This window comes from Tympanuchus pallidicinctus, unplaced genomic scaffold (genome assembly GCF_026119805.1).
Source record: "Tympanuchus pallidicinctus isolate F22 unplaced genomic scaffold, pur_lepc_1.0 scaffold2, whole genome shotgun sequence".
Lineage (NCBI taxonomy): Eukaryota > Metazoa > Chordata > Aves > Galliformes > Phasianidae > Tympanuchus > Tympanuchus pallidicinctus.
Window position 1 is genome coordinate 46,318,812 of NW_026294721.1, and position 20,463 is coordinate 46,339,274.

The 20,463-nt window shown below is 36.3% G+C and overlaps 1 protein-coding gene across 2 annotated transcripts; it reads left to right on the forward strand.

Moving 5' to 3' along the window:
• Positions 1 to 10: 10 nt before the first annotated feature.
• On the forward strand, positions 11 to 18,167 carry FBXO8 (F-box protein 8). Of its 2 annotated transcripts, none has more exons than XM_052682331.1 (6): positions 11 to 131; positions 3,382 to 3,721; positions 5,937 to 6,063; positions 12,575 to 12,693; positions 14,315 to 14,511; positions 15,296 to 18,167. In XM_052682331.1, exons 2-6 carry the CDS (start codon positions 3,393 to 3,395, stop codon positions 15,481 to 15,483), a joined length of 960 nt encoding a protein of 319 aa, XP_052538291.1. In that variant the 5' UTR covers positions 11 to 131; positions 3,382 to 3,392; the 3' UTR covers positions 15,484 to 18,167. The 2 variants fall into 2 exon arrangements, with proteins under 2 accessions (XP_052538291.1, XP_052538293.1); XM_052682333.1 differs by having other exon boundaries at positions 13 to 131; positions 3,385 to 3,721.
• Positions 18,168 to 20,463: the final 2,296 nt, after the last annotated feature.

Below are 20,463 nucleotides of genomic sequence, written 5' to 3' on the forward strand. Positions count from 1 at the left end.
CCTGCGCGCTGGAGGGGTCTCACCGCCTCCTCCCACCGCTAGGGCCGCCTAGCCCCTCTCTGTCCGGTGAGGCTCACGCACCGACCCGCAACAAGCTCGTCGCGGCGGCGGTTGGACCCGAGCTCGCACAGGTACGGAAGGGCTCTCGTGGCTGGGCTCCGTCGGCGAGCAAGCGGCCGGGGGATGATGGACGGGCGACGCGGCCAATCAGAGGCCTGGCCTGGCCAGTGCAGGCCAATGGCACTCGGGGGCAGTACCACCCGGTGGTGTTGCGAGGGGCCGGGGTCGCCGCCTCCCTCGGCGCGGACCGGCTTGGGAACTGTCCTGCCGTGAGAGGGGCCGGTGCGGCCTGTGGAGCGAGCGTGCTCGTTGCCTGGGGGCGGCTGTGCCGCTCACAGCCAGGGCGCCGGCAGGCCGCCGCGCGGAGGGCGGCTGTGGGGAAAGAAGCTCGAGACGCGGAGATGGACTCCCCTGCACCGCAGGGCTCGGTGCAATGCAGAGGCCTCGCGTGGAGCATCCCCGTGTGCTTTGTTGGTGACGGGGCTACCAGAGCCACTGCATCTTTGTCCTAACAGAGATGGCATTTAGCTTGTAGTTTTCTGTCGTGAGCTCCACTGCAAAAAGGATTTATTCTGGAACACAGCAACAAGAAGCAGACCTGGTTCTGGGATAGGCCAGGCAGTGCCAGGGGAGATAAGCAGTCAGCAAAAAATCTTAGTGTCACTTCTTCCTGTGAGAGTTGTGACAGCCAAGCCATTGGAAGGTTGCGGGTACTGGCTGAAGTTACATCAATCACAAGTTTGGAAACATACGTTTGAGTGGCTTCCTGAATCTTGGGCCTGAAAATGGATGCTCACAATATTACAAAATTATATTTTTGGACACCCTTACTCTCCATATGATGATAGACTGGCCTGTGTTGAAAAGAACACAATGATCACTTTCAACCCCCCTGCTATGTGCAGGGTTGCCAAACAGGCTGCCCAGAGCCACATCCAGCCTGGCCTTGAATGGGTCCAGAGATGGGGCATTCACAACCTCCTTAGGCAACCTGTTCCAGTGTGTCACCCCCTCTGAGTGAAAACGTGATGCACTGACTCTCTCTGTTCTATGAGTGAGATCTCAAAGCGTTATCCTGGATTACTGCAAAGCTGAAAGCATTTGCTTGACAGGGAAAAGAAGGTTGGCTCTACAAACAGCACGTCTGCTGCTGAGCAGCCACACACTATGTTCCCAGCAGTCAGCTTGAATCGAGTCTTGCTTTTTGTGATCCCCAAAACTCATTCAGTTGGTGCTTAAAATAGAAATATGCATTTAAAATCAATGTTTTATTTTAAGAAGTCTTTCTAAGAGATTTCTCTACTGATACTTTCTGCAAAAATATGTGAGAACTCTGTAAGAAGTCTAATTTCTTGCATACCATAGCACTGTTGGTTTTTTGGTTGCTCTTTTTTCTTTTTTTTTTTTTTTTTCCTGGAACCATAACGTTGAGTAATCTATTAGTGACTGGGCTGTAAATGATGTGTCACAATTAGCATTCTGTGGCAAGATGAACCCTGTGAGCACCAGCAGCAAACACTGGTATTCTTGTTAGCTCGGTATTGCTCAACAGAATGTAGTTTGTAAACAGGAACTACTAGCTAGGTATTGCAATAAAAACATTAAGCTAGCAAATGAAATTTGGATATTTGATTTAGGGCTAGGAAAACTTGGTCCTTTGCAACTATGACCCCATTTATAAGCGTGGCCTTCAGAACAGAAAGATAATCTGACTGAAGAAGCTTGAAAGCTATTATAAAATTGCCAGATCCTTACCTAATGGAATAAAGTTCACTTGATAATTCCCTGGGTGCAGCCTTTTGATGATCTGTTTCTGATAATGCTGTTATTCTCTCTGTGTTGCCATCCTGGTGTGTTATGAAATTTGTTGCAATGTGATCTTATGTTCTTTAGAGCCTTCAAAATTACCTATTATATTGTTGTTTTTTGTTGTTGTCTTTTTTTGTTGTTGTTGTTGCCTTAAAATATGTCCAAATAGCATTTTTGAAAGACTCATTTTTTAATCAGTTAACAAATGTATGTGGAAATATAGCTCTGTTAAAATTATATAAACTAATGTCAGAACAGATAGCAAAAATATTAGCAAAATGTGTTCCTTAGTCTGACTGATAAAAGTTACAGAATCAAAGAATCACAGAACTGTAGGGGTGGGAAGGGACCTCCAGAGATCATCGAGTCCAACCTCCCTGCCAAAGCAGGTTCCCTACAGCAGGTCGCACAGGTAGGCATCCAGGCAGGTCTTGAACATCTCCAGAGAAGGAGACTCCACCACCTCCCTGGGCAGCCTGTTCCAGTGCTCTGTCACCTCACTGTAAAGAAGTTCTTGCGCACGTTTGTGCGGAACTTCCTATGCTGCAGTTTCCGGCCGTTTCCCCTTGTCCTGTCTCCACTCACCACTGAAAAGAGTCCGGCCTCGCCATTCTGCCCCCCACACCTTAGATATTTATAGACTTGGATCAGGTCTCCTCTGAGTCTTCTTTTCTCCAGGCTGAACAGACCCAGATCACTCAGCCTTTCCTCATAGGAGAGATGCTCCAGGACCTTCACCATCTTCGTGGCCCCCCGCTGGACTCTTTCCAAGAGATCCCTGTCTTTTTTGTACTGTGAATTTAATGTCAGTGTTTTCAGCCTCTGTGTTTCTTCACTGCTTTATTCTTCGTCATAGAGATTAAGAGTTAAACAAGGTGGCTGTGTTGCTTGCAGTTCAAAAGAGTTCAAGAGGCTATTAACTTTTTTGCTTACTACACATGTGATCTACCAACCACCTGGTGGATTCTTATTGGTCTTTTGTAATCCGAAGTGTCTGAAAGTAGTCTTTACACGTCCAGACCAGCACTGCATAAGAAATACAGTAGTAATGCCTCCTCTCTCAGGGCTTAAGTGCCTCTTCATGTACTGAGCAGGATTGATCTTTACTTAAAGAGTGATACTGTGTTTCAGATGTACTGCTACATTGTGTTTCCAGAACAAGCAACAGAATTGATAAATAGCTTAAGCTGGAGTCCTGGCTTCAGTACACTTACACAAACTCCTAACCTTTATGACTTTGAAAAAAAATGCTTAAGGAAGTGTTTTGGGTGCTCAGAAGCAAGGAAAAAAATACACTGAAGTTGGGAATGGCTTCTAGCTGCAATATATTTAAGATCCTAAATGTTTTCCTTATGTCAGTCACAGCGTGCTTCTGTGTGTTCCCCATTTCTCTGGATGATTTTGTCTGTCCTTTTATTTTGTCGCACTTCATTGTTTCTAAATAAACTAATTTAATTAAATGTTAAAGGAAATGCGAGTATGACAACATTTAATTTGGCTTTTTATGTCCAGCAGGCTCACAGATGGGTCAGGGACTCTGGAGGGTTGCTAGGAATCAGCAACTGCAACACCAAGGATTCAGTGGACAAGGCTATCTTACCAGAGAGCATGGTAGGAGAATAGCCACTAACAATGTCTCCAATACAAGCCACCGGAAACAAGCCCAAGGAGGTATTGACATCTACCACCTGCTGAAGACAAGAAAATCTAAAGAACAAGAAGGATTCATTAACTTGGAAATGCTGCCACCAGAGCTTAGTTTTACCATTTTGTCATATCTGAATGCAACTGATCTCTGTCTAGCTTCGTGTGTTTGGCAGGATCTCGCTAATGATGAGCTCCTCTGGCAAGGGTAAGCAAAAACAAATGCATCACCTGGGAGTAGTAAAAATAATTGTCTCAAATTGTGCTTTGTATTATTCCAATTTTAGCAAAGGTTTTCTAAGTTAAATGAGATTTGGCATAGGGGAGAAAATGGACACAGTTTAAAAATGTGTAATTATGGATTTCTAATTACTACTAAGATAGTGGAATAGGTTTCTGTATACACAAGTGTGCTGGTATAAGCACATGCATTTATTACTAACAAACCTGTTGTTTGGTGAAAAAAAATCAAGGACTCATTCACTTTTGTTTAAATCAAAGCACAGCTGAAATGTTTGAAGTTCAGAGAAATAACACAAATACCCAGCTTGAGCAAGTAAATCTGTTCAGCTGAAGCTCTAGCTAAAAAGGAATAAGAACTCATCTACTTTGGTTGAGTTAGAGCAATATATGCCCTTGTTTTTTGGAAGACAGCAACAGAAGGGAGGGGGAAAGAAAAGGCCAGTTCTGCAAGCACACCATAAAATTTCTACTGAAAAATTTATGCAACATGCAGAGGCAATTCTGTCTGTTTGTATGCCCAAGAAATAAAGGAAAATTCTATCAAATAAAATTGTGCAAGATGAAATTTTAATTAAAAACACCACCTTCCATTTTGGTGTTTTAGAGCACTAGGAAAGAATCCTACGAAAGCACACCTATCTTTAGAGTAGGTTGTCAGTAGAATTTGTCTTTCACAAAACAGCCTTATCCTTTAATTTAACTGACAGTGAGTAGTATTAATGTAACAAGTGGGTTGCTGTTCCAGGTCCTGTTTATTTTCCTTTTATTGTGCTCTAAGTTATTTCCTTCTCTCAGTCTGTTTACTTCTCTGCATTTGAAGCAGCTTCTCCTCAGTTCACTTCATGAACTTCATCAAGAGGATAATGCAATTATAACTTCTTAGTCACAGCTGTTCTTTCATTCAGGACTGTGATCTTGGCAAGAAGTAGTGGCTCTAGTGAAGGTTTATTTAAGCTTATAAGATTATGTGCATAAAATAACTTTGCAGTTTGTTATCATATTGTTCTTGACCCTTGGTATCAAAATTGTGCAAAATACAAATAAATTTCTTGTTCTAAAGCACAAGTATATTATGTTCTTAATTAAACAATATATATGCTTAATATAAGGGTAAAAAAAAAAAAAAAAAAAAAGCATATTTTCCTCAGAATTCACCTTGGGAAACAGCTCAGTCATTTTTAGTGAAATCTTCCTTAATATTCAGTTCAAGCATATATTTGTTTGTGAAAGTTTGTCCTGGTTTAGCGCATTTTTTTTTAAAGTCTCAATTCACATAGATGTCTGCTAACATCTTAATTTTTAGTAATCCACATATATTGAGCTTAGAATTTAGCAAATTCTACAGTTGTGTTTCAGAACTCAGTTCAAATAAGACCCAAGATGCTGAACGGAAAACCAAGTTTCTTTCATGTTCTACCTCAGCCATCTGAAGAATTCTAACCACTGTGGCCAGTTTTTTGGTTTCTTTTTTTTTTTTTTCTTTAAAACAAATATGTTAAAGCAGAAGTAGAACTGAAATAAGGAACTTAGATAAGAAACAAGGTGCCTAGGAAGTGAAAGTTCAAGGGGAGTTTAGACGGCATCAACAAGGAAACTGAGACGAGGAACAGAAACTGATGAAACATGGAGTCAGAGGCAGGATAGAAGAAACAACCTTGGAACTGATGAAAAATATTAATAAAATATTTATGCAGGCATGGGGTTTAATCAAGTAACCCAGAGTCATCAAGACTGAGAAAAGGATGGATAGAAAGTAGCAGGTTGCATATTCTGGTGCAGATGTGACATTCCACTCACTACACAACTAGAGCACAAGAAACAGATTTTTAATCTGATACTACTGCAAGAGAATTATTTGTCACTTGTTACCTACTGTTCAGAGACTAGGAGTGGTAGAGGCTCCAACTGTGTAGATGTCATTACAATGCCACCTACTGGAATACATTTTGAGGTTGCACTAGTATATGCCAAAACCTACAACAACAACAACAACAAAAAAAGTGTCATTAGATGAAGACTTTAGAAACAAACATACAGAAAAGTTAAGAATTAAGTGTTACAATCAATCTTATTTTCAAGTTTCCTTATTGTTTGAGTACTTGGCTTTGCAGTGTTAGTTATGTTTTGCGTCTGTAAATACATAGAAGGTTTTTGATAATAGACTAATTCTATTTTCATAGGTTGTGCAAATCCACTTGGGGTCACTGTTCTATATACAATAAGAATCCACCTCTAGGATTTTCTTTTAGAAAACTGTATATGCAACTAGATGAGGGCAGCCTCACCTTTAATGCCAACCCTGATGAGGTAAGTGAACTATTGCTGACAGTAAGAAACATATTAAAATATTTGTAGCTGCTATTATATAGTCCTAGATATATTAGGAGCCAAGCTTTAGTATTTCTTCTTCTATAGGAATGGTTCATACTAAGTTATAGCCCTATCCTGATTTTCTTTTTTTTTTGGCTACGGTACCTGTGTGCATCATTTACACAGCTTGCCTCTTAAATGCTTGGTATAGCAGTCTGACCTACAGATGCCAGAAATTCCTTACCATGTGTTGACTTGGGAACAAGAGGGAGATTCCTAAGTGAAGAAGTGGGGTATTAAAAAAAAAAAAAAAAAAAAAAAAAAAAAAAAAAAAAAAAAAAAAAAAGAATGCTTACAAATGCAGTCAAATGCTGTTTCAGAGTATGAGTTTGCTCCCACTTTACCTGACTTATATATATATATATATATATATATATATATATATATGAGAATGAGGTATAAAGTGAAAGCAATTACTTTTGTGACAATTGTGGTTTCTTGTAAGGCATTTTTAAATACTTCTGTGGTCAAGGAGAACAGTGAAAAAGATGTATTGCTGAACTACTATCAGTTCGATTTTATTTCTGTGCATTTTTGTTCTTTGTTAAGAGAATCTTCTTTGTAGTATGTAACACCATATTTATTTTCTAAAAATACCTAAAAGGTTTCAATTTATTAATTTGCTTAACTAACTGGAAAGACAGATTGTGCCTCTCTCTCGCTTTTCAAAGAGGAAACATGTTTGAGAGTAGGTAATTAAGTCTTTTCCAGGCAAAAGCTAATACTAAAGTGATCAAGACAGTATTCTGTACATAAAACTGGACTTCTCATGCTGCATGTTTATTAGGAAAAGATGGTAGACAGTTTTGAACAATAATAAACATTAACTTCCTACGTATGTTTATAAGTATACGATGAAGTAACAGCTGAACAAATCCGAAGTAGAAAAAGTCATGAAGAAATATACTTTCAGGAAACAAATAGTTTGCACTGCTGATAAGATGCAGAGAACAAGAACTTGAGGCTACAGGGTGAAATAAAGTAGTCATGCACAGATCATTGCAGTAATGGGATTTTGTTTAAACTCTTGCTTTGTCTCATATTTTGTTTGGTAAAGAAATCCATTACTCCTATTAGTCATAAATAAGTATTCTATAATTTCTCTCACAGAGCTGTGCTTTGAACTTTGTTATGTAGAGCTGAGAACTTAGCACCTGCCACTTAAGTGATTAGCACTGATTTTCAGCAGGATTTTAATGAGTTTAGTAATAACTGTAAAGCTTTCCAAATAAAAATGTATCTCAAGAATATATCAAGTTTCAGTTGGCAACAGCCTTGCCTAACTTAGAATAATTACAATAGGTGTAAAGCATTTGGATCCTTCACAAAAGGCATTGAATGAAAGCGTCAGTATTTTTCAAGAAAACAAAGATAAGCAAACTAAAGCTATCTTGTAGTATATCTAAATTAAGTATTAAATTTGTTATACTAACATGCTTCTTAGGGCTTCATCATGGTTATGTTGTACAGTAGCCGTACAAACAGCCTGCATCAGGCCTGCTGAGAGATGAGAAGCTCAGGGTATCTCCTATGCCTTCTGTTCCTCTCTCCCTGTGAAGCACCATAGCCTGGTAGGAATTATTCATGGCCTGAGTTTCAGGAGAATTCATAGATATCAGTGCTTTTCTTGTTACAACTGTGATGTTGGCAAACTATTATTACAAGGACACTGTGACTGGAATATTTGACATTCCACTATTACAAATTATGTCTTGGAATTTCCTGCCAAACTCTGCTTTACATTTGATAACAGACCTGATCAAATACTATAAAAATAGGAATACTTACAGCCACAGGAGCAAGATTCTCCAAAGGACAGCGCCCATGTCATGAAAATGGGTAACCAGGCTCCACAGCAACAGCTCCAGTGCTAGCGGTGGCTCACGGGGTAGGGAAGAGCATCTACACGCTTTGTGGTAGGATTCTCTGGTTAGCCATTGTTGTGTGCATGGTGTTGTGATATCAGCTGTAAATTTATGTATTGACTACATGCATGAGCTTGTATAATTCTTACCAGGTGCTCACATTCTGCTGAAAAAAGATGTGCATAATCACATTACATATGATCTGAAAGTTTTCCAGTGCATGTTTGGTTTCTGATTTTTTGTTTGTTGTTATGTTTTATCATAATGGCAGAACCAGAACCACCGTAGCCAAAATTTTGGAACTTGGTTTTTGTTTGGGAGAGGGTCTAGTTTAGAGTTAGCATTAAGACTAATATGAATATGAATATGAATACTAATATGAATATGAATATTTTGTTGAACCTGCCGACATTATCTCTGCTGTATTTTATTTGGAAGAGCATATAACATATGCGAAATGTTTTTTATGAAGTGCTTATTCTACATCATGTATGCTTATGACATAGTTTGTAAGCAATCAGAAGTTATTTTCCACTGTTCTGTATACAGTTTCCAGTTTCCCGCAAAATACACTGTCAAGTTAATTACATGGGTCTATGCTATGGAGTTACGTTTGGAATGGAAAGTGGAAAAGAATACTTCAGTCAGAAAAGATCTAATTTTTGTTTCATTTTTAGCAATAGTATTTCTTACAGATTGTTTAATAGCATTTATTTGTATGGATCTATTGGAATCTGGACAGTACAAGAATACTCAGACTTCAATGAGATCAGGATTTCCCATACATAGTATAACAACTGTAGAGAGCAGTAAGCAGAGACAGTGCTCACAGTATGACTAGTGTAACACGATGGAAAGTGCAACAATGACAGCAGAGCAGCAAGATCCCACACTGTAATAAGTGAGGATTTGCTCAAATACAACAGCAGCAGGCACAAAAATAAAGGAAAGAAGCCACTTACCTTTAAAAAGCATCAGGTACACAGGGATCTCCAAAGAGATCCCCTTGCCTCCGCTGCCAACCCTTAAACATGGTCTGGGAAGGGGTGGATCCTGGCTCCACCCCTTCTAGTCACTCAGGTGCATTGCATACACCTGAGCCCCCCTGGGTTGGCCCTCCCTTCCTACCAGATGCTCATCAAGCCATGATGGCATTTCCACTACATCTGACTTTCCAGTTTTATGGGAATTGTCTTATTCATTAGCAACTGCCCTTAGTTTTGCTATAATTTTCAGTCCTTGGTTATTATATAATTTGTAGTGGCTTAGATAAAGCACTGTTACTTGGCTTTTAATTATAAGTAGTCTGTAGATGATGGAATGTTTACTGTTCTGCGTTTTGTTAGCCAAATTTCTGGAACACTTATTCTCTTTCATAGTGATCTACTGAGCAAGCCAAAGCTGACATGCACTATGTTATTTGTCCTAAGAATGTTAAAGTAAGTGACAGGGGCAGGAAGTTCTTTATGTGATTCCAACTTCCATTCTAAGTGTGTGAAAAACTGGAACGGACCCAACAGCTGAAACCTTTTGGAAACTGTACTGTAAAGTCAAAAAATTCAGTTTTCCAAATTACCAGTTATGGAAGCTGCATGACATGAAAAATATTTCTGGAAATAAAAGATTGCATCACAAGTGTGTATCACTGAGAATGCACTTAAAAGGCATACAGTGAAAACAATGACATTCAACATGCATGTTCTTCACTGTGTTCACATTTGTCAACAAATAACATGGTCAGCATATGACTTCATAACTTAGGAAAACGATCTTATAAATACCTATTAGAAAATATCAAATTGATACTGTATATTTTGTTCTGGAAGAAGCACCATGAAACATATTGACACTGTATTTCTCTAAAAAATGATGATTAAAAAAAAGATGATTAAAAAGTGATGATTAATACTGCATATATCTCATTATAATTAATTGTTTACTAATCATGTTAGTATTACCTAGGAGCTCTGATTACAAATTGATGCCCTATATACATCATAGAACAATAATCACGGACCTGCAGAAATTATCTGTATATTTGACCTAGTGTTTAAACTTGAATTCCCATATTTCCTAGGCTTTAAGAATGTTTTACCTTTTAAAATTACTTAAGTTGACCAAATTGAGCAGTTGTAGTGTTTGGTGTTTGACAAATTTCAATTTTTAAGTGAAATTTATCTTTATTGGCTAATTTATTTGGCACATATTTTGCTGTAGTATTTTTAAACATGTATTAGGTAAAAAGCTTAGTGGTGTCCTAATTCTGATTTGGCATCCAATTCCATTTAAATACTGAAAAGATGGAATATGTGTGGGAAAAGATAACGTGATTTCAGAAAGTTCTGTCACCAACTTAGAATGCGGTTGTTTTCTGTGCGTATCTAAATAAAAAGGACAAAAGAAACTACAAATGTCTGAAGTTCAGCAGTGGCACTCTTGGCTTGGGTGGAAGGCAAGGTATCTTTAAGGCATCTTTCCTAAATCTCTAATGCTAAGAGCATTATAATGCCAACTAGATTCCACAGAGAGCTACTGGAAATCTTCACCCTTGTGCTCTTCACCTAATTACTCGTCAACTAAGCCAGCTCATCCTGCTGTACTTCGGAAGTGTTTAAAACACCTCTTCAGACCTCATAGGTAGTGGCACAGATCTGCCTGGATGAATTCAGGCAAATGCTGCCTAAGAGAATCACCAGATGACTGAAAAATAATCTTAGCATAGGATTTAATAGTTCATAGAACTACTTATTTCAGTTAATGTACCTGTGACAAGCAACCACGTTAGCTACGAGGTGATTTATTTGAAACATGGATTCTGAGAGGAATCCGAAGATGCTTATGGAGTTACAAAAAATAGATTAGATGACATGCCTTAAATCTTAAAAATAAATTTAATTTTTAAAACTTAAGAACTATAAAATAAATCAGATTTATATTGTTGCAAAGTATTTGTCATTGCTTAGGAAGAAATAAATAGCAACTTTAAAATGATGCGTGTTGCAATATATTTACGCCCTGTTTATTTGTGAAAGTGATAAGGAGAATGAATAAAGAGACTGTACGCACTAGGAGGTATATGGTCAACTGTTGTGTGGTGGGGAAAGATTGGGAGTTAGAGACAGGGAACACAGTCATTTTGCAGAGACTCAGTGGCATATCTGGTGAAGATCCTTTCTTGAGTAATGTACTAAAGAAATAACTTTTGACATTTACTGGCATAGAGAAACCAACCTACCATCTATCTTAAAGCAGACATTATTTTCATTTTGCTTCAGCTATGAAATGCCAGGTATTTTCCAGATATGTTGCAAATGCATTTATTAAATAATTGCAGCAGAAATATGCTTTTAGAAGTGCTACTGACACTCCCTTGATAGGCCTCAGTTTGTACTACCTTAAGCAAATGCTCATTACTGAAGCAAATACTGAAGTCTCATTGAGGCAGGAAATCCTTAAAGGAGGCATAGATAAGCTGAAAGTAAAAAGAACTGATGAAGCCCTGATGTCCTGCTGGTAGTCATGTACAAACTGCCACCGAAGTGTTTGAGGAATTAATAAGCAGTTGATACTCATTTTGATTTAATTTCATGTTTAGCTCTAATTCAACAAAGTACTCAACCTTATGTTGCCCATCCTAACTACAGACAGACTTAAATATCATCTAAATTGGACCTAAATGCAAGCTTATAATGCAGTGCATTTCATTACTGTCTCAAATTAGAATTCTTCCTAAAATCAGAGGCTAATATTGCTAGTTTTTCTTTTTTTCCCCCTAAGTGTATGAAACCTTCAGATTTGTATTTACTTTAGGGAAAAAAAAAAGCCTTTTAACAATAGCATGTGATTCTTCACTGCTGTTTTCTATGAAATTCAGCATGTGTATTCCATAAGAAATGTATGCTTGGCAAACTGTGGAAAATTCTACAAATTACAAAATGAATATAAAATATACACACTAGTTCTGTCTTTCTTAAAGCATTTTTATATTATGAAACGTTCTTATTTTCGTCTATGCATATTTTTATGTCTATTTATATGTTTATATTTACCTACGCTTTGAAATCTGCGTGCTTGTGTTTATTTGCAGTATTACACATTTAAACAAATGCATTTAATGCATCTATTTGAATGTGATGCATCACATACATGTGTGAACATTAATGTTTTAGTCAAAGATATTAAAGACAAAACGTATTATGGCTAAGATTTTCTTATCTTTTAAAGTTCTGAAATTAAAATCTATGGTTAAAATGTATGGTTAAAAAAAAATTATACAATATTAAAACACTGTAATTGAAATACTGTTGAACTACCGTGCTTGTATGAGATTCATAATTTTAAGTGTCCTACTCAAAGTATATGTAAAATCTCAACCATAACAACGAACTAGGTTCCTTTGCATTTGATTTGTAATTTTAGAATTTATTGTGCATGTTGAAATGTGATTGAGAGGAAGTGAAATTATTCTGCTAGAATAAAATGTGAGTAATTAGTGGGATAATTTTCTTGTGTTGCTAAATACAGTGCTTGTTCCATAGTATGAAGATGAAACATGTTTATGCATATATATCTTTTTATCTCAGGGAGTCAACTACTTTATGTCCAAGGGCATACTAGATGATTCGCCAAAGGAAATAGCTAAGTTTATCTTTTGCACAAGAACACTAAATTGGAAGAAGCTGAGAATCTATCTCGATGAAAGGTAACTTCAATTTCTTGTGAGGAGAAAGCCACTATTTGTTTTCAATGCACAGCAACCCTGACAATAGTTATTTTGCTTGTAATATTATTGATGTAAAAGTACATGGAAATGCAACCAAGTAATGCTGGTGCTAAATCTGAACAGTTCCTTAGTTCGGAAATTTGATCATACAGGAACCTCTGAAAATACTACATATAACCAATGACTCTCACACAGTTTACTATTTCACTATTTTTGTAATTCTTCTTATAAATTGTTTGGAAAGTATAGTGTGCATTTAAGCTGCACAGGATAGTCTCTACTATATGATGTTCAGATTTCATATATATTTAGTTGCTTTTTTTTTTTTTTTAATGTGGTCTTCCTTTTTTTCATATGTAGTATGAATGTTATAGGAAAAAGCAGTTGTTCTACCAAGTGATTGCAGCTTTTTAACTCATGATCAATTCTCTAACCACTATTTGATTTTCCAGTGTTTCTCAAATAGGAGATATGCTCACTCCCTAAGAGGTAGCAGAGCACCCTCTGGCTGAAAGCAGCAGGGTACATTGCCCCTGCTGTACCATACTGTCCTATCCCCAGAGTGTTTTCTTTTGCCTATCAGGATATCTTCAGCTTTGGGTGGTGCAGTATTATCAGGAAAGAGGAGTACAAACTACGAATTCAAACAAATTTTATAGAGGAGGAAAGTAATACCTATACTTAAATAGGAAGAGCAGGTGAACAGCAGCACTTATAGCAGGAATCCTATCATGCATCTCGTTCCCCTCAGTCTTCACTGCTAAACAAGTAAAAGCAGTCATTTTTTGGTGTCACCATCAGAGACAGATCTATGCTGTAAAACTTCAGATCATCATGTTTTAGAGCAATAGAAAAAACAGGAAGCCATTTACCAGATGACACTGCAAATTAATGATTACATGTAGCAATCCCTATTGCTATCATTCTTCCCTTCATAAAATGAAATCAGGCAGAAGAAGTAAAAATTAGATTTCTAGACATTAAAACACTCCATATGGTATTGAAATATATAATAGGAAGGATCAACATACCAAAATATTCTGTTTCCAAATTTACTTCAGATGTCTTCTGCACATCTGTTTATACAGGCTAGTTTGAATCACTTCGTTGTTCCTGTGTTCAGTGGAAAACACTTGGTAGAACTGTACCCTGATGGACTTAACCTTTCAAGAGGTTTTGTGAGCAAATTTTATCTAACTGAAACCTTTTTTTAACAAGATGCTGCTATAATAGTTTTTACTTAGGCACCAGAATATGTACAATATGCACAAATATATTCCCTTTACTGCATTTTTAATGATTTCGTCAGATAATTAAATTCTGTTAGCCTTTATGTGTACTGTAAGTGAATACACATGCAAAGAAATTTCTATTCTATTCTATTCTGAAGAAATTTCTATGGCTATTATTGCAAGTGTCTGATGAGTGTGTATTTGTTCTTTGTGTTATTCTACAGAAATGAAACAATAGAATAAAACACTCTGAAGCTCCAAAACAATTCTAAACCTTCTATTTTGATTTTTAAACCTACATTTTCATGATCAAACAGGCTTTAAAAAAAAAGTTACTTTTCTAATTACCTGAAATTTTCTTCTACTAGGCGAGATGTTTTGGATGACCTTGTGACGCTGCACAACTTTAGAAATCAGTTCTTGCCAAATGCACTGAGAGAGTTCTTCAGACATATTCATGCCCCCGAGGAGCGCGGGGAATATCTTGAGACTCTCATAACGAAGTTCTCTCACAGATTCTGTGCTTGTAACCCTGATTTGATGAGAGAGCTTGGCCTTAGCCCTGGTAAGCAAAAAGAGCTTTTGTTCAATGAATCACTCTCTGTATTTCTATGTATGTTTGGATGATGTTACAGTTCACAGTAGATTTACAATCAGCATCTAAACAAATATTTCTCAAAGTACAAATGCGGCTTAATAGCATCCTTCAATCTTTGCTGAGTAGTCAGTCGTCATCTCATTTGGGTTGAAAATGGGTAAATAAATATCATAAAGTTTATTTTCTTTGACCTAGTTGATAAGGGTGGAGGTATTTTCATGTTAGTTTTCCTTCACTTTTTTTCTGTGCTTAAACTCTGTAGTATCTCTAAAATCCCTTCTGCAAAGACCTGCACATTTAACATTTTGCCCTATGAATAGTCCCACACAAAGGAGAGGGAATTTTGGACCTCACTGAAATTAAAAAGCATTTCTAACGGGTAGTAGGGAGCCAATTTTTAGCAATGAGACTGCTTACATATTAAAGATAAACTTAGGAGGATGTTGGCTTTAGATTACAAAGACTTTAGGATTCCATTTAAATGAATGTGTATAATGATATCAGTGGCTTTTGGATGCTGTAGGAATATTGAGAGATTTGTAGAAGTTTATTTAGCAGTGTGCTGATTCTATTACTTTGAAAATGGTTACATTAAATTTTATGACAGTGGGATATTCCTTTGAATTCTAATATATTTTTATATATGCAATGTTAGGCCCAAATGCTGAAGACTTCATAAGAGTTTTGGTCAGGCAACAATATTTTTAATGATCATAATTCCCTTTATTTTATTTTATTCTCTTTTGTCTAGATGCAGTTTATGTACTGTGTTACTCTTTGATTCTTCTTTCCATTGATCTAACCAGCCCTCACGTGAAGAACAAAATGTCAAAGAGAGAATTCATCCGGAATACACGACGAGCTGCACAGAATATTAGTGAAGATTTTGTAGGGCACCTTTATGACAACATCTACCTTATTGGCCACGTGGCTGCCTAAACGCACAATTTACTAGCACAGTTTGTAATTTTCAAAAACTACATAGTTTCAAGAAATAGATTATTTTGTAGAGATGGGGGTTATTTTAGTGCTGGTCATTCTAACCTCTGTATGCAATCAAAGTTTGTGTGTAAGTGTATGTATGTGTAAACTACCTTTTCTATCTATTTACTGTGGGAATGGAAGGATTTGGAGATTTGTTTTTCATAATTTTTTTAATTTTGCACAGAATAGTGCCATTAGTCTGACACAACTAATTACAAATGTTAAAACTGACATTACAGTCTAAGCTGACAAAGTGGTGGATTTGTGCATTAGATCTGCTTGAAACTTTAATAATTCCATTCTTTTTAAGATACTGTGTAATGTGTATATATTTAACTAAAGAGATTTATAATCATAATTATTTTATTGTAAAATGTTTTAACTAAAATTGCTCCTCTCTCTTAAAAGTGTACTTCCTTCTTTTGCATTAAACTTTTTTTTTTACAGTGCTAATTACCTCAGATACATAAGTTAGAGAAACGTAGATCTCAATACTGTGATAAAGTCTGGGGTTTTTTTTTGTTTGTTTTGTTTTTTGTTGTTGTTTGTTTGTTTGTTTGTTTCTGAGAGATGGCAGAACACTTGTAAAGTATCTAAGTTAATATTTAATACTGTATGACTAACTTGAATAACCATATTGGTCACATAGGCATAGCCTAGGGAAAATGTGCATGTTGCACAGAGATAGAAAACTTATTTTGCTGGCAGCAGTTAATGGTGGTATAGAACACCTACAATCAGCTATTCAGCCCTGTAAGCAAGGAAAACTTAAACAGGAAAAGCAGTGTAGGGAAGCTAACGTTGCTGCTTTCAACCATCTCCCTCAGTGTGGAAGTGTCAATGATGGAAACGGCCAGGTAAATTTGTAGCAGATGAGTCATTGTTAAAGCTGCTAAGAGCTGTGACCGAATGAGCTTAGAATGGTGACTGTGCAAGACTGGAGCTGTTTCAGACTGTTTTGGCCAACTCAGACTCTTCCTAAATATCTTCTGTAGCTAGATTTTAAATAGTTCTAAACTTTCAAAAATACTTGAAAAACGGTTTCAATCAGGTTGTGTCTTATATTCTCTGAAACATGCAGAATATTAGCCGTGCATTTGCAGTGCAAGTGCAGGAAGTTATTAAGCATTTGCCTTGTTTTAGTTCATACTGCAGTACTTCTCATAAACTGACATTATATGTAGTTGAAATAAGAGCCATTCCTTAATCTCTTCCTGATTATATTTGTTTATATAATACTCAGCTATCTCTAGCATCTGTTTTTATCATAATAACTAATAGATATATCATTTTTACATACCACACCATGTGATGAGGTAGGAAGATGTTCTTAGTTGTGTTTTACAAGCCTCTGTAGAGGTGGTTGTTGTTTGTTTTTAGTGCAAGAAGCTTATGGCAGAGCCAGAAACTGAATGCAGCTCATACTCATAGACATATACTTTGCCTACACTACCGCTTTCTTTTTGGCACTGAGTGGATATTACATTTGTTTTAGATGTGAGAAGAATGATGACTGACAGTATACTAATTTCAGTCTACATAAGGGCTATATAAATAATGGGGGGAAAAACAGAGCTACTGCTGGTACCTCAAGTATTTAGTAAAAACAGTTATACTCATCACTCTCATCCACATGCAAAAATGCACCCAGAAAGAATTGTATTTTTTAAGTAAATTACCTCTAATCAAATTTAAACATAATTTGTATTTGTGTGACGTACACAACCAAAGTCAGGAGCCAGCAGTATTGCAGCAATCTTCCTGTGAAGTTTTACAGTATTGCTTCCCTCTCTCAGGGTAAGCTCTCATCACTTCATTCTGGGTCCTTTCATATATTTCAGAAGGCTCAAGGATACATTCCTTAATCATTAGTCATCAATTAATGTCAAACACAAAATGTTAAAAGCATAATATTAAACATTGCCTTAGGCAAAGGTCTCTAGTCCTGTTTAAAAACAAAAAAAGTTGTTAAAAAAAAAAAAACAAGAAGGGTAAGTATGTGCTCCTACTTTTACATGAAGGCTGCAGAATACCACTTCCTAAAATACACTCTTCAGATGTTACATACATACAAATAGGAATTCCATGAATTCTGAAGTTTCAACAAGTTACAGTCTTATCAGGAAAAGTTTTCTTCTGGGACCACAAATGCAGCTCAGAGTCTAATTCTCTTTTTCCTGGCCCCTCCGTTGACATCAGAGATAGTGGTTTTGATTTTACACTGATATGAGAGTACAGTTCATTAATCTACATTTCTCTTAATTTCTAGTGACTCTCAGTTCCTATCCTAAAACAAAACAAAGCCTCCAGGCAGGCAGAATGTGTTCTTTCTGGAGTAGTTGAATACATCTATTAACAAGGTTTAGAAAGCTTCAAGGCCCATGTAATAGCCAAGAAGATAAATTAGAAACAGGAGAATATGCTTAAAGTTTCTGTAAATCCAGAAGGAAAAAAAAAAATTACTCCTATAAATAACAGCTTCTGATCTTCACAAGAAATTTTGAATAGTATTAATTGATTAGCACCTATCTCATGTTATACATTATATTAGCAGCTCAGAGTGGATAGAAAGCATCTAACTCAATGTGCCATGTGTGAATTCTTTTAGAAATATCCAATAAACCAAAACTGACAATAAACATTTCATCTGTTCTTTTTTCTCTTGAGATTTGAGTCATTCTGTACAGTGGTAGATAAGCAATTTTTTCATTTTTAAGGATCACAACTTTTCATAAAGTTAGACAGTTTTCTGCTTTGTTTTAAAAGGGATGGGAGGGTGCATGTAAAAATTAAGCATATCATCAATGGCAAACAAAGTTATCTTACTCATGCTCCATAAGTACTCTATAATGGAAGTTTTGGGCAATTTCTTTTTCAGTGCACTGCTACTTTCTCCATGTATGTTTTAAAAGAAAATAGTGATAGATACTTCATTGATCCAGGTGTTACTAAATCTGTTCATTGGCATGCTGTGACGATAGTTACTTGATCAAGCATTTTGGAAGATTTAGGTAGAGGATCCCAGATCTAGTTACATGAGCATGATCATGCTCCCAAGGTACTGAATGATTCCACTATTGCATGTCCTTTGAGTTTTGGCCATGCATCTTACCAGCTTGTACCAGTACTCTGCGTTCCTCAGGAAACTATGAGATAACTTCGTTCTGAAGGAAGAGGCTGCAGCCCATCCTCCTACAAATTCTAGTTATTCTGCTCTTAGAATACCAAACTTGTATTCTGAATGGCCATTTCTAAAATTTTAGTTTAGTATAGTTTAGTATAGTGACAAAAGGACAACTGTTCTTTGTTCATGTAGAGGAAAGTAATACACCATAGTCCATGTCAAATGTCACACTATACAGCTCATTTTTGGCTGAATTAAGTTCTGAGATTCATTTGTTTAAAGAATAGGATGTATATTACATATTCATGTGGCTTAGTTATAATCAGTTTCTGACATTCTATGTTTTCTCATGTTTCTAAAACTCGAATAGTTTCCACTCACCCTCCAAACTGATTTATACTGGTTTGACTACTCAAAATAAAACAAAGCTTGTTCAGCAAATGAGAGCCCAAATTGCTGTAGGCTAGAGACAATTTTGTCAGTTTTGAAGTGGGCAAGAAATTCTCACTAGGGAAAAATAAATTAAATGTGTTCTCTTCAACCTCTCCTTCCTATTCCCTCTAGTGTTAGGAATCTACACTGGAAAATAATATATTTAAAACAGCTTCAAAATAAAGATTTAGAAAAATAAACTTCAAATAGATGGGCAAATGGATGTGACTATTTCCTCTGCAGTATACCAGAATTTAGTAACATCTATTGCATAAGCCTTAAGAGAAGGAATAGTTCTTTTTTTGAAGTGGCAGTACTTTTGTTCTCTGTGTAAGGCTGTGCAATCTGATATTTTTCTAATTCTATTTTCTCAAAATAAGTATTAAATTATTTTTAGTACTTAAGCAAAGATTGAAGTGCAGTAACTTTCTCATGTTAAAATAATGATGTTAATTGTTTAGAAAAGTCAAATTTACTTGCCTTGTATTGTATCACAAATGAGAATTTAAGATAAGGGTTATTCTTTCTTTTCACATTTTTCATGTAAATGCTGAGAGTAATAAACATTAGGGTAGATGATTCGTCCTCTGCCATTGTAAAATCTATCACTAATCTCTAAAGCTATTAAAATGGACAAAGGACAGACTAGGGGTTTTCCTGTGTCTCCCAAAGGCACATTATGGTTTTGTTTTGTCTTAAAGAGAAATAATATACAATCTGTTATAACCTACATATAATAGTGATTTTAGTAAGATCAAATTTTATGTGATCTTTTCATATTATTTATCAGATGTTAAGACAACATATAGCGTTTATAGTTACACCATAACCAGATAGCTAGCATTAGTTATACAAATGAATGTATATGTAAAAGGCTGCAGGGACTATATTGCTCCTTCATCACTTCAGTGCTTTTGTTGATAGAGGTCTTCATGAATCTGCAATTTTTCTTTCTTATTCATCTATTTCTTCTCAAAGGTTGCTTAGATTATAAAATATTTAACAGAACACTTTCACTCCCTCTGCAATTTTATTCCATCAAGAAGCAACTTTCTTTTTCTGTATTTATTATTGAAAAGCAAAAAGCTGCAATTCATTGAAAAAATGAAGCCAGTCTAATTATCAGAGATGTTCACACAGAACATCTATTACAGAAAACATGCAAAAAGCACTTCTCTGTTTTCTAGCCATCCAACAAGCTCTTTATTTTAAAGTTTAAAAATAATACCTATTGTGCACATGACAGAAATTGGGAATATTTGTCTGGAAGCAATACGGTCAGGATATTGGTTCTTTTCATAGAGGGTATTCATTTGTAAAAGTTAGCTTTCTTCTTGGCAGTGTAGGAGAGGAATGTTGGATTTAATTTAAAATGATTA

Bases quoted from the DNA above. Each gene is read 5' to 3' on its own strand.
- FBXO8 (XM_052682331.1), top strand. From the start codon at position 3,393: ATGGGTCAGGGACTCTGGAGGGTTGCTAGGAATCAGCAACTGCAACAC. The intron at 6,064-12,574 runs GTAAGTGAACTA...TTTTTATCTCAG, and splicing joins TTAATGCCAACCCTGATGAG to GGAGTCAACTACTTTATGTC. The intron at 14,512-15,295 runs GTAAGCAAAAAG...TCTTTTGTCTAG, and splicing joins AGAGCTTGGCCTTAGCCCTG to ATGCAGTTTATGTACTGTGT.